This window comes from Monodelphis domestica, chromosome 5 (assembly GCF_027887165.1).
Source record: "Monodelphis domestica isolate mMonDom1 chromosome 5, mMonDom1.pri, whole genome shotgun sequence".
Lineage (NCBI taxonomy): Eukaryota > Metazoa > Chordata > Mammalia > Didelphimorphia > Didelphidae > Monodelphis > Monodelphis domestica.
The window spans coordinates 114,415,697-114,430,233 of record NC_077231.1 but is presented as its reverse complement, the minus strand read 5'-3'; the positions used below and the strand labels follow the sequence as shown (position 1 = coordinate 114,430,233).

At 38.8% G+C, this 14,537-nt stretch overlaps 1 protein-coding gene across 1 annotated transcript in view; it reads left to right on the top strand.

The window, feature by feature from the left end:
* CRACR2A (calcium release activated channel regulator 2A) overlaps window positions 1–14,537 on the top strand; it is a 226,554-nt gene that overhangs the window by 189,758 nt on the left and 22,259 nt on the right. The window contains 2 exon segments of the mRNA XM_056799129.1: window positions 6,861–7,173; window positions 10,025–10,157. Of these exon segments, the coding sequence (XP_056655107.1) occupies window positions 6,861–7,173; window positions 10,025–10,157 (446 nt within the window).

Sequence of the window (14,537 nt, the reverse complement as noted above, 5' to 3'; positions counted from 1 at the left end):
AGTGTTCTAAACTATGAGGAATCATCTAGTGTGGAGCCAGCCTAATGGCGTGGAATTCTAGAATCCAGAGCCTCAGATTTTAGTTCCAGCTCTGATACTAACTAGTTCTGTGACAGAGGGCAGGTCACTTCATTCCTCAGTCTTGGTTTTTATCAGTTAAAGAATTAGAGAGTTTTATTATTCAATCAATAAACATTTTCCTAGTGCCTGTTAGGAGCAAGAAGCTCTGAGTTGGAAGGAGCCTCAGAGACCATTGAGTCTAACTAGTGCCTGAACAGAATCTTCATGGAAACATCCCCAACATGTGATGACTCAGCCTTCCCAGGAAGATCTCCAGTGACTAGAGTCATGATCCCTCTCTACTTTGGATCAGCTCTAATTGTTTGCAAATTCGTCCTTGTGTCTAACTGAAATCCATCTCTTTGTGACTTCCACCCATTGTTCCTGCTTCTTCTCTCAAAGACCAAGGGGGAAAAGCTGCATTCCTCCACTTTGAGACAGTTTTAAGAACATCTGAACTGCTATTAGGTCCCCACTCCATTTCCCACCCCTTAGTCTTCTCTTACCTAAATTAAATCTACTTAACGACTCAAAAGTAGTATTACCAACATTTTTAATTGAATTGTTTCTAAGGCAGTGGTTTTTAACCTGGGATCCAAAGATGGAAGTTCTTGGATAGATTTCAGGAGGTCATGAACTTAGATGAGAAAGTAATAATAGCATTTATGTAATGCTCAGACAAATATTATCTCACTTCATTCTCTCAACAACCCTGGGAGGTGGGTGCTATTATTATCCCCATTTAAAGATGACAAAACTGAAGCCGACAGAGGTTGAGTGACTTGCCCAGGGTTACAGAGCTAACGAGTCAAGGCTAGGTTTGAACTCGGGTCTTCCTCATGCCAGATTCTGCTCTCTATCTGTATTAGCTAGCTGCTACCTGATTTTTAACAAGTCTGACATCTTTATTTTCAATAATCTCTAAGTGAAATTTAGCTTTCCATTCAATTTTGAATGTACATCACAAAGTATTCTTTTGAAAAAGGCTTCACAGGCTTCACCAGATGCTTTATCTCTACTAATGCCATTTACAGATCAGGAGTATTAACTTTGTAGTCCTGGATAAGTCACTTCCAGTGGTTTAGGCAGGTCTCCAAACCCCAAATTGTAGAAAAGGTGCCAATTTTCATCAGTAGAGGGAGGACTTCTCTGTGGCAATGACATTACACGAGTCCATTTCCTCTCCCCATTCCTAAAGCCATTAGTGCCCATAAGCAAATGTTGGTATTTCCATATGATTTGAGTTTTATAGTTTTTATAACTTAGTTTCAAAGTTGTTGGTTTTTTCCTAACCTTTATCTTTTGTCTTAAAGTATGGATTCCAAGACAGAAAAACAGCAAGGGGTTAGGCAGTTGAGATTAAGTGACTTGACCAGGGTCACACAACTAAGAAATGTCTGAGGTCAGATTTGAGTCCAGGTCCTCCAGACTCCAGACCTGGCTCTCTATCACTGTTCTACCTAGCTGCCTCTAGCTTCCAGCTTTTTAGGAAAGCATAGATATCTCAGAGGTTATCTAGTCCACCTCCTTTGATTTACAGATGAGGAAACCAAAGTGTAGAAAATGAAGCATTTGCTAAAGTTTGTATAATTGATCATTAAACCAACATTCCTGATTCCTTGGCCAGTATTTATTCCTCCTAAGTAGAGGCTTCATCTCCTCAGTGCTGGTGCAATCTAACTTAAACTATTGTCTCTAATAAAAATGTGAATCAAATACATGATCATTCCTTGTTTTTCCCCATGTTCTGTATGTAGGTGGTGTTGTCTTTAGTAGTAATATATGTTATATGTCAGAGGTGGCAGAAAAAAAAGGGAAGAATCTTATTTCTTCTCTTCTTTCTCAAGCTCAAATTTCCTCTCATCCTTTTCTTTGCTGCCGAAACTTTCCATCCTTTGTGCTTTTTTTCTCTCATCCTCTGTCTTTGGTGTCCTTGAATCACAAGCTCTTAACCAAAGGATTTGGTTTGGTTTGGTTTAGTTTAAATTTTAAAAAATATTTTTCAATCTAACAGTTTTCCTAGGTATTACATATTATATATTTAAAATATTTTGAAAAGAGATCCATAAAGAAAGAGGGTAGGGAAGGGAAAGGAATAATCACTTATTTAGTGCCTACTATGTGGCCAACACCATCCTAAACACTTTTTGGAAATTGTGTCTTATTTGAGATGGTCCTCTCTAGGCTGCCAAAAGGGTTCATTACACACAGACACACACAGACACACACACAGACACAGACACAGACACACACACACACACACACACACACACACACACATGAAGAAGCCCTGTTCTAGTCCCACCCCTCATCTTTTTCAATTCATGATTTTCTTTATGGCCTGTGCTTTGTCTCTAAAGTGCAAACTGTTTTGGCCACATCTTTATTATTATTGTCATTGTTGTTATTATTACTACCACCACTATTATTACTAAGGTAGCATTTATAATGTAATTTAACTTTTCACTTAAATACTTTACAAATATTATCTCATTTTATCCTCACAGCAACCCAAAGAGATAGATGTTATTGTTCTCTCTATTTTTCAGATAAAGAAACTGAGGCAGATGGAGGTTTAGTGATCAGAATTACATAGCTAGCATCTGTAGATGGATTTGAACTCAGAACTTCCTGACTCCAAGTTCAATATTCAGCTGGACAAGTTCCAACCTTAATTTTCCTTCTAGTATTCCTTCTACTCACTGAGACTCATGGTTAGGCTGGAGCAATTATACTCAGTGTTCTTGCCTGCCTCTCTCTTTGTCCCCCCAACTTGGATTTCTATGGAGAGAATAAACTGAAAAGGTACAGAGAAAAATAAGATGTGGATTTTAAGCTTGATGCCTAGCATCCTTTTGACCCATGGACCATTCTCAATCCTAGGACTGCCCCCCCCCCAGCCCAGCAGAGCTTCTGTATATAATATGGAATCTTGGTGTTACTAATGTTCCATTCTGAGAACTAACCACCCACTTGGCAGCCTAGAAAATAGCCCCCCTGCCTACTTGCCTGTGGTACATTGTGATTTGTGCCAAGCAGCTGAACATTCGCTGCCTGCATAATGAAGTTCAATTCTAGAACTGAAATCTGTTCTTTCTTCCTCAAATCAAAACTGAATGTGGCATTGATGGCTTGCTTGGTTAACACTCTCAAGCCAGGGCAGGGTAGGGGTCAAGGTGTTCAACTTTGATTTCTGGTGTAAGCTTACAGCTCCCCTTAAATTCTGAGGAGCCCTCTTTGCCCTTCCATCATTTCTGCTATCTTCAAGGTTTTATTTGTTAGGTGCAGCCCTAATTTGATTTTGTTTATACTGATGGTCAGCCCATAGCTTCAAGACAAGTGAAGAAGGGATTCCCCCTCCATGTCTTTGGAATTATAGAATCAGAGAATTTAATCACTGCCAATAACATTGAAGACCATCTAGTCTAGGGTTCTTGTCTCATGGACCCTGCTGGTAGTCTGGTAAGCTTATTGATTATTTCTCAAAATAATACTTAAAAAAAATCTCTTGCCTTCCATCTTAGAATCAATACTGTGTGTTGGTTCCTAGGCAGAAGAGCAGAAAGGGGCTAGCTGTGGGGGTTAAGTGACTTGCCCAGGGTCACAGAACTAGGAAATGTCTGAGGCTAGATTTGAACCCAGAACCTCCTGTCTCTACACCTGGTTCTCTGTCCACTGAGCCACCTAGCTCCCCCCCCCCTCAATAGCATATTTTTAAGTGCATAAAATAAACTATATAGGATTACAAAATAAATCAATAATATTGAAAAAACTATCAAATGATTTTTAAGTTCACTGTCCTGGACCTTGCGTGATGAGTCCCTGATTAAATACAAACCTATCTTTAACTCTTCAAATGAAGAAGCTGACCTAGAAAGAGAATGTGGCTTGCCCAATATGATACAGGCACTTAATAGTAGAGCCAGTATTCAGATTCATTTCCTTTAACACCAAATCCAATGCTCTTTCCACTAAAATGTATATAGAATCCCCATGTACCTTCTATTTCTATATCAATAACTTGAGTGGCAATAGTGTGAAGAGCAGAACTGTCAGTCAGGAAGGCTTAAGTCCTGCCTCATACAAATCATTTCATGTCTGGGTACCCTGAGCAACTCTCTTAAGATGAAAAGTTTCAGAGGAGTTGCCCTGGGAGAGGCAGTTTCTTCACTTCCAGTGGGGAAACTGTATGAATGAAATCACAGGCACAAAACAGTGCTAATAACTCATTAACTTTCCCTTAAACCCTCTCCTTGTTCTCCCTTCCCATGAGGGCAGCATTCTCCTCCTAGTCCCTCAGGCTCACAACCTAGGAGATTTCCTGGATTCCTGATCTTCTCTCATCCCCATATCCAAACTGTTGACAAGTCCTGCCAATCTCTCCTTTGTACCATCTCTTGAATAAGTCTCTCTCCTCTGACACGGCCATCCCTCTGATGAGGACCCCATCCCCTTACACCTCCATTACTGTGATAGCCTGCTGGGGTGTGACTTCTCCAAGTCTCTTCCCATTCGAATCCATCCTCCATTCAGGTACTAAGGTGGTCTTCCTAAAGCACAGGTCACTCCCTCACTCCCAACCCTCATTCAGTAAAATCCAGTGATTTCCAATTACCTCCAAGATCAAATACAAAATTCTTTATTTTGCATTCAAAGCTCTTTACAATCTTTTACCTCCTCCATTTTCAGTCTTCTTATATACTCCATATATTAAAGGCAGTTAAATGGATTGAGTGCTGTACTTTGGAATCAGTAATACCTGAGTTCAAGTCTTACCTCACATATTTTTGAGCCTGGTGACCAGAGTAAGTCACTTAACCTCTTTCAGACTTAGTTTCTTCATTTGTAAAGTGTGGGTGCTAATAGCACCTAGCTCTCAGGGTCGTTGTGATGATCTAATGAGGAAAGATGTGTAAATTCTTGGCATAGTGTCTAATAAGTACTTGTATTCTTCTTCTTTCTTCCTTTTCATGTATTCTAAATTACTTTCCAGAATGGTTAGATCAAATCATAGCTCCACCAATGGTGCATCAGGGTGCCCATCTTTCCACAGCATCTCCAACATTTGTCATCTTTGAAAGGTGTGACATTAAACTTTGGCGTTGTTTTGATATGCATTTCACTTATTACAGGGATCTGTAGCATTCTTTCATATGATTGTTAATACTTTGCAATTCTTCTTTATGAAAACTGTTCATATCCTTTGATGATTTGTCAGAATGAGTTTTTGTCTTACATTATTTATGATAGTTGCCTATATAGTGTGGATATCAGATTTTTATTAGAGATAATTTCCTACTTGATAACTTCTCTTGTTCTTACTGCATTAATTTTGTTCATATAAAACCATTTCAATTTCATATAACCAAAATTATCTATAATATATTTTGTAATTTCCCCTTGTTAAGAATTCATCTCCCATCCATAGGAATCAAAGGTACTTGATGTGGTTGCCTTCCCATTGTTTTGTTATATGACATCTTTAATATTTAGGTCAAATCTATTTCTAGTTTGTTGTTATATATGGCATAAGATGTTGGTCTAAACCTAATTTATGCCACATTACTTGTCATCTTTTCCAGAAATTCTTGCCAAATAAGATTTTTTTTCTTGGTCATTTAATTCTTAGATTTACCAAATACTGAACCATTGTGTTCAGTTATTTTTGCTTCTTATTGTTTAATCAATTCCACTGAACTAATTTTCTATTTTTAACCAGCATTAAATAGTTTTAATAATTACAATTTTATAATGAATTTGAAGTCTGTAAGTGCTTATTCCTCATTTCATTCCTACTTAAAATATTTCCCCTAATTTCATAGATTTTTCTATTCCTCCAAATGAATGTTATTTTTTGCCTATATCTGTAAAATATCCCTTTGGTGGTTAAATTGGTATAACACAAAATCTATAAATTAATTTTGGTGTATTGCCATTTTTATTATAATGGCATGGCCCATTTATGAGTATTGAATTTCCCTTCAGTTATTTGTTAGTTTAATTCTTTAAGGAGCATTTTTAATTATATCTGTACAGGTATTGATTTTTTGATTAAATTGACTCCCAGATACTTTATTCATTTTGTAATTATTTTTAATCAGACTTTGCTTTTATTATTCCCTATTGGATTTTGTTATTGCTATATAGAAATGCTGTTGATTTTTGTAGCTTTGTTTGTAGCCTGCTACTTTACTGGAGTTATTCATGATCAAAGTGTTTAGAACTAAAAAGGTAGGACTTATTTTACACTTGAGGAAATTGAGGCCCAGAGAAGCTAATTTGCCCATGGTCACTCAGCTAATAAGTAGTGGCACTAGGATCTTAACCCAGTGTAGGGTTGTAGGAATTATTCAGAAGGTGGATTAGACTTATTCTTCTTGGCCCCAGGATGAACAATTAGGATCAGTAATTTGAAGTTATAGAGAGTCAGATTTTGGTTCAACATGAGAATATAAAAACTTCCTAATAATTAGAACGATCTGAAACTGGAATATATTATTTCTTAGATGATGATAAAGTTCCCATTGTCAGGGATATTGCAGAAGAAACATTCTTTAGTTATGGGTTAGAGTAGGTGCCCTCAGTGGTCTCTCCCAACTGTGAAATTCCCTAAATCTAAAATTCATTGAATTCTGTTCTCATCCTTTCCTAGAGACCTCCCTAGTGTGTGGGGAGATCAGCTAAGCCTACTAATCTCATGTTTGTCAGAGTCTCCAAATTTCCTTCTACTAATTTATTTCTATGTGTATGCTTCCCTCACCTTCTTCCCCTCTACCTCTTCCCCTACCCCATCCCTATAGCCAGTCAATTGAAGAGGAAGATGTGTTCAGTATACCAAGAAGGAGAAGCTCCATTGGCCTGAATGGAATCACAGATGGTGACCTTGGGGCCAGTGGGCCATCTCTTCGGACTCTCAGGAGGATTATCTCCATTGAGGAAGATCCCCTGCCTCAGTTCCTAGATGAGTACTCTGAGAGACAACTGAGTAGACTTCCGGAGGCAGAGGAGAGCATTAGGCAGCACCAAGAGGAAAAGAACCAGCAAGCACCATCCTTGGAATCCACATTGGCATCTCCTCGAGAGCAGCCAGTAGGAAAAGAAACAGTCGTCCATGTAAGGGGATGTTTCATGATGTTTTGTTCTGATGTATTTCCTTCTTCTGCTTGTGTCCCATGGTAGCCATCCCATCTCAAAGGACACAAAGGACAACACAGGGATTTGACTGTATATTGTCTTACATTCATCATCTTTATTTCCCCTCTGGGTTCCCCATAGAGCTTACTTATATTACATATATTGCATTCAAATTACTCAGAAAAGCAAAGTAGCATCATGAATAGAGTCACAAAATGAGGAAGATCTAGTTTCAGGTTCTGCCTCTTTGTCAAGAAAACTCTGAATAGGACCATCGGGTGTCACGCAAAGCTGAAATTGACCAAACAACAAAAACTGTGGTGGCATCCTCTTGGGACCTTCCTAGTATTAAATCTTCCTAAATTTTGAGGAATCTTTTTGTTCTTTTAGCTCATTCCCCCAATTAGAGACTTTGGGCTCCCAAAACTTCTACTCTCCATTCTACAGTGTTTTGAACATTTTCTATCAATCAAAGATTTAATGCTAACTAGGACTTCTGTACAGTCTCCTCCATTTTATAGAGGCACAATCTGAGATTCAAAGAGGAGCTTTGATAAACCTAAGGCCCTATAGCTAGGCAGTTCAAAGATTTGAACCCAGGTTTTGAGGTCCAATGAAATGCTCTGTTGTACATTTTGAGTGTTATCATTTACAACAAAGCTCTCACTATCCTGAAACTTCTCTAAGTGTTTATTTGCATGCAATCTAAGTCTCCATTTATAGATTTCTTCCCTAATGTCACAGCACACTGTAGGCACAGAGCATGTATTATATACATGTGACACAAGAGCTTTCTGAGAGACACTTCCATTTTCTCAACCTCATTTCCATTATCTGAAAAATTCAAGGGTCGGACTAAAGGATCTCCAGGTTCCTTCACACTCTACACCCTGTGATCTCAAATCCCTGAAGACTATTGAGAATTTGACTTGGTAACAAATAGCCTGGAAGAACGAAACAATTAGTCATCGGGGGTTTTTGTCTGAAAAGTGATGACCATGAGGGTCTGAGTAATGTTGTCTGATAAAAATTAGTCCTTGTGAATATAGATGAATTAAGGGGGAAGAAAAGAGAAAGTGGGAGGACTGAGTGGTAGGCACCCTGTAAAGTAAATTCCTGTAATTGCCCTTGAATTTGTTCCTAAGTATTGATTTCTCCCCAAAAGGCTATGATAATTTTTTTCTACAATTCCAGTACATTTACTGTCACATTACAGATTTATTTTTAACAAGAGGAGCAAATTCCACCAAATCTACTTTTAAGTAGATCCAAGAGATGCTTCTCTTTTATTCAGGAAATATTATTCCTGAACTCAGAGGCAAAATTCCTGGGTGAGTAAGCAGCTTCCTGGAAGAGGATGTGTAGGCTAGTGGAAAAAGCCCTGAGCTAACATGCTTTTTTTTCTCCTGGTCCAGTTCTGCCAATAATTCACTTTGATCACTTTGCTTTATCATTCTGGACCTCAGTTTCCCCATGTTAAAAATGGAGGGCAAAAGCTCTTTTCCATCCCTTTGTCCCTACTTGGAATTAGGTTGATTGACTTAACCTTCCTCTCCTTTTGGCTTATGAGAAAGATTGGAAAGCCCTAGCCTAACCCAAGAGTTCTTAACGTGTTTTTTAGCCATAGGCCCCTTTGGCAATCTGGTGAAGACTACGGGTCCTTTGTCAAAAATAATGTTTTTAAATGTCTAACATAAAATATTACAAAGATTGTCAGTTATATTGAAATATAATTACCAATTTATTTTAAAGAAGACCATAGACTCCAGGTTAATATGCTCTTGCCTAAGCTAAAACAAGCTACCATGGAAGGGAGAAAATGTGTTCTCTACTTAACAATCATAATAACCATCCAAATGTCTATAATGCTCTAATATTTACCAAATATTTTCCTCATAACAAACCTTGGAAGTAGCAGAGTATAAGGGTTTTACACCTAATTTTGTGGGCGAGGAAACCAAGGCTAATAGAAGTGATGTGTCACTAGTAATAATAATAGTAATAATAATGACTAACCTTTAAATATTCCTTCCTATGTGCCAGACACTGGGCTAAGTGCTTTATCATTATTATTTCACTTGGTTCTTGCAACAACTCGATGCTATTATTCTTTATTTTACTGAGGAACAAACTGAGGCAAACAGACATTAAGTGACTTGTCCAAATTCATACAACTAGTAAGTATCTGACACTAGATTTGAACTTAGGTCTTTCTGACTCTAGACATTACCACCTAGCTGCCCCCTAATAGCTATTGCATGTGATCCATAGCTTCGTTATCGAGATAGGAAGAGGGATCCCTTAATCCTCCTCTGTGACTTCCTTACCATCCAGCACCCTATAATGGACAAATTCTGTGTGATGACTGATACAGGATTGAAAGGTTTTTCTCTTCCACACCATGAGGTGTTTTCTGTTCTAAGTCCAAAGATAACTCTGTCCTGGAGGTCAGGACTTGCCATATTGGCAGCAAAGTCCTCCTTGAACCCTGGTTCACTCCATTCTTATTTTATGAATCAATGGTGGGAGACCCTGCCAATAATCCAGGATTTAGAACTAGAAGGAACTGGATGTCATCTAATCAGACTCCTTCAACTTAGAGATAATGAAGCTGAGCCCAAAGGGAGGTTGTCTGGTCATACCTTGTGCAAGGTCACATGGGCAATAATAAATAGCAGAGCCAGGGTTCAAAGCTGGGTCCTCCAACTCCAACTCCAAATTCAGCATTCATCCCCCTAACAACTCTGTCCAGGGAATGTGGGGAGGATGGACAGGATGATGGGTTAGAGGGCTGGCTAAGCAATGGGCAGACCTATCTACCTCTCCATAGGAGGAGAGCTCTGCCACCTCCCCAGATCGACTTTTCAAGATTGTGTTTGTGGGCAATTCTAGCGTGGGGAAGACGTCTTTTCTGAGAAGGTTTTGTGAAGACCGATTTTGCCCAGGCACTGCAGCCACTGTTGGTGAGTTGCTCCCTATGGCAGCCCCTCAGCTGCTTGAAATTTTCTTCCCTTTAAAGAGGCTGTTACTCTTTCCCTGATCAAATTTCCTTGATGTAATCTCTTTATTGATATATTTGTAGCATCCCTGTAGAATGTAAATTCTTTGACAGCAAGAACTGTTTCATTTTTTGTCATTATCTTCAGTACCTAACATAATACCTTACACATAGTAGGTACCTAGTGAATGGTTATTAAATGTGAATGGGGGAAGGTAGGTGACTCAGCAGACAGGATGTCTTGGGTTAAAATCTGGTATCTGACACACTCTAGCTGTGTGACCCTGGGCAAGTCATTTAATCTCAATTGCCTAGCCCTTACCACTCTTCTACCTTGGAATTGATATCCAATATTGATTCTAAGCCAGCAGGTAAGAATTTTAAGGAAAAAAAAATTTTGAATGGGTATAAGGGGAACATAGGATGAACCTTTCAACTGGATCTAGAGGCAGAAGGCTAGGAGGTATGCTGACAATCATGTCTCTTTAGTTTAGTAGCTCAAAAAGGTGGTACGTAGTAGGTGCAGGAGAAGCAAGATGAGTTCTCCCACCAAATGATGAAGCATGGAATAATAGAATCATAAAATTGTACAACTGGCAAATTCACGTAGTCAAATATTCTCATTTTGTGGGTAAGGAAACTGAGGCCAAGACAAGTTAAATAATATATCTAATTTCACAGAGCTAGCAAGTGGCCTGGAATTCAAGTCATCTGAATCTTATTCCAGATTCCTTTCCATTACACCATCATGTCCCTTAAGCAGAAAGCAGATGTCCTTGAGCCACTTATCTCTTTAGAAGGATCAAATCTAGGCAAAATTCTGGCAAAGGTTGTTCATCATCATCAGAGCCCCACTCTGGATATCAGAGGTCACCAAAGTCTTCTACCTTCACCCTCCTCTATGACTTATGGGCAAGTCACTTACCATCTTTATTTGAAAATTAGGGGAAGAGGAGGAAGCGAAGTGGTTTGAGAACCAGGTCTAGAGCTGGGAGGTCCTAGGATCAAATCTGGCCTCAGACACTTCTTAGCTGAGTAGCCCTGGGCAAGTCCCTAAACCCCCATTGCCTAGCCATTACTACTCTTCTGCCTTGGAACCAATATTCAGTGTTGATTCTGAGATGGCAGATAAAGGTTATTTTTTTTAAAAAAGGAAAGGAAAAGAAAAATAAAGGAGTTGGACTTGATGACTTTAAAGTCCTTTCTATCTCTACAACATTGAAGGGCCTTTGTAGTGCTCAGTTCAGTGCAGTGAGAAGATCTGGAGTCAGTGTATCTGGGTTCAAATCCCAGCTTTGTCAATGACAACTTGTGTGATCTTGGTTGTCCTGTACAGACATGCTGTTCCATATCTCTCCTCATATACCACTTCCAGTATTTCTCATTGACCTTACCTTCGAGGACCTCTTCTTTTGATCTAACTTTAATTCCTCTTTAGGCTTTCCTTTTCTTGTTCTATCCTTGTTGGGGTTGGAAAACAATCATTACTCTCTATTTAAGATTACTCTTTGACCCATTCTTTTTCACATTCATCTCCAGGAACTGGATCTGCCACTTCACAAATGGCATTTTGTAATGGCAGAAAATCACCCAAGGCAAAGCAGGGTTAGGGTTAGCTATTTTCTCTCTGTCTTTTAAATAACTACAATTCACATTAATAGAACTTTAAGGTTTATAAAGTGCTTTCTTTATAACAATCATGTGAGTGAGGTGGGAGAAATAAAGGCTAGCTCACAAGTTTAAGAGCTGGAACTCATACCCAGGTCTCAACTTTAGACCTAGGATTTTTTCCATGTCATTCTTCACAACAAAATGCTGAAAGCTTCCCTTTACTTAAATTGTATCATGGGATTCACCTTTCCAATGCTTTCCTGACTGAAACCCACCATTCTCATCCATTCCACCAGTTAGGCATCCACTCAACCCTTCCCCTCTATGAATTCCATCATTGTGGTACTTATATAACATCAAAATTCTACCACTAGTTGGCTTAGTCCAACCTCCTCTGGTCCTATATTAATCAATCTTCTTTCTTCATTAGACAGTGAACTCCTTGAGAGCTCTTGACACTCTGCTCCAGTCACACCTCAGCCACTCAGTCCAGGCTCATGTGATTGATTGGTTGGCCAACTGACAGTATAAAGAGAAGATATCCAATGACTTTTCACCAGATCTTTTGGAATATCTTCAGTGTAGAATGTATTCCACTTGTTTCACTTAGCCTGTACCTAATATCTCTGGACCTGAGGCAGAGAGGAATTTCCTTGGCCACTGAGGTGAACTAGTTGTTAATTCATAGGAGTGATGCTATCAGCTAGCACCATAACAAGTACTGCTTACGACTGCTCTCTGTCTGTTTATGTTTCTCTGATTCTGTCTTTCTCCATTTTGACTCTTTTATTCACACACACACACACACACACACACACACACACAGAGGCACACTCAAAAGCAGGAGTCATTTGTGTTCTAAGAGGTTTAGAACTTGTGGTCCAATTTCCAAGATAAAGATATCTGGGAACAAAACATCTAGAGAGGGGCAAACAAAGAAAAAGTCCCCTATGTGCTACTCACTCATCATAAGCTACATTTATTCTCTAGGCCTTGATTTCTTCACTTATAAAATGGGAAAATTGAGCCCGATTCTCTTCTACATCAAACATTCTCTGATTCTATAGCTTCTCTCTGCTTTTTGCTCCCCTAGTTCCTGTTTTACAACCCTACCCACAAACTGCCTTTTCTCCAGACAGAGTGAAGAGAAGGTTCATTCTTTCCTACACCTTTCTCAGATTCCCAGACTTATGGCAAAAAAAATTAAATTAAACTAATTTTGAATTCATTTCCCAGTCCGTTTTAAACTGCTTTGATAATGAGCAGATCACCCTGAGATTTCCCAGTTAAAAAATAAAAATAAAGGCTGAAGCTCAGTGAGTTCTCCCAGTCCTCATCCACAGCATATTAAAATAACATTTGTCTAGTGCCTCACATACAGCATGTTCTCTGGCCCTCATGACAACCCTCTGAGTTATAATAATAGTACAACTATTACCATCTCCATCTTACAGATAAAAACCCTGATATTCAGAAAGTCAAAAATGATTTGCCTAAGATCACAGGAGTTAACAGATGGCAAAGCAACAGGGCTCCTAAATCCAAATCTAGTGTACTTTCCATTACTCCATGTTGGTTCTCCTTAGCAAAGGACAGAACACTGGACAAGAGTCTGGAAACCTTAAACAAACCACAGCTTTCCTAATGCTCAGTTTCTTAATTTGATTTTGCTTTATTAATTCTTGCTGTTTTGAGAAATCATTGGCTTCTAATTGCCCAATTCTGGTCTTTAAAGACTGATTTTCCACTATAATTTTTTTTTTATTTTCTGCTATAATCTTTTGATTTCCCTTTTTGGTTTGGTCTATCCTGCTTTTCATGGCTTCCATCTGCTTAATTTTGGTCTCTAATTTATTTATCATTTCATTTGATTTCTGGGCTTCTTTCTCCAAATGGAAGCTCCTGACTTGTAAACCATTATTTTCTTTTTGAACCATTTCCCACTTTTCTTACCAATATTCTTTCATCTTTTTGATAAGCTCTGATTTAAATTCTTCCAGACCTTGTGGAAGGTTTGGATGCATTTATTTGTATGTCCTCTTCTGCTATTTCCTCTATAGTCTGGATTTTTTCCTTCATAAAAATTACCCAGAGTAAAATTCTTTTTCTTGTTCTTCTTGGTGTTGGGAAGTTGATTTTTTCCCCCATCACTATGCGGGCTTTCCCTTCTCTTTCCAGTCAGAAGTCTGAGTGAGGAGGGCAGGCTTTCTGTGTGTATGGAACTAAGGAGCTCGGTTTTTGCCTGAGGCCACCTCTCAAGACTCCAGGGCTTTTACAGTTTGCAACCCTTTTCTGTTCTATCTCCCCACCTGAGGTATTCACTCTTCCACCTGTTGGAATCTCTAGTCTAGCTGCTCTCAGGAGTAGGTCTTTAGTGGTCTTAGTTAGCTGCCAAGGGCCTAGAGGTGCCCTTCACTGGCTCATTAATTCTGGTGTCAGTTTCTTAACTTGAAAAGGGAATTGATATCTAACCTAATTCAATCTTTCGGCATTTCCACATGACCTTGGGGAGATACATCTGGGAAAAACTCAGTGGAAAAGAATTAATTGACCAAAGAACACTTATTCATTCACTGATAGGAAGATTTATTAAACATCTGTTATTACAGTGGCTTATTTTCATATAGTACAGCCAGGTGACACAATAGTTAGAACCCTGGGCCTGGACTCAGGAAAAGAAATTCAAATCCAGACTTAGATACTTACTAACTATGTGGTTCCAGGAAAGTTGTTT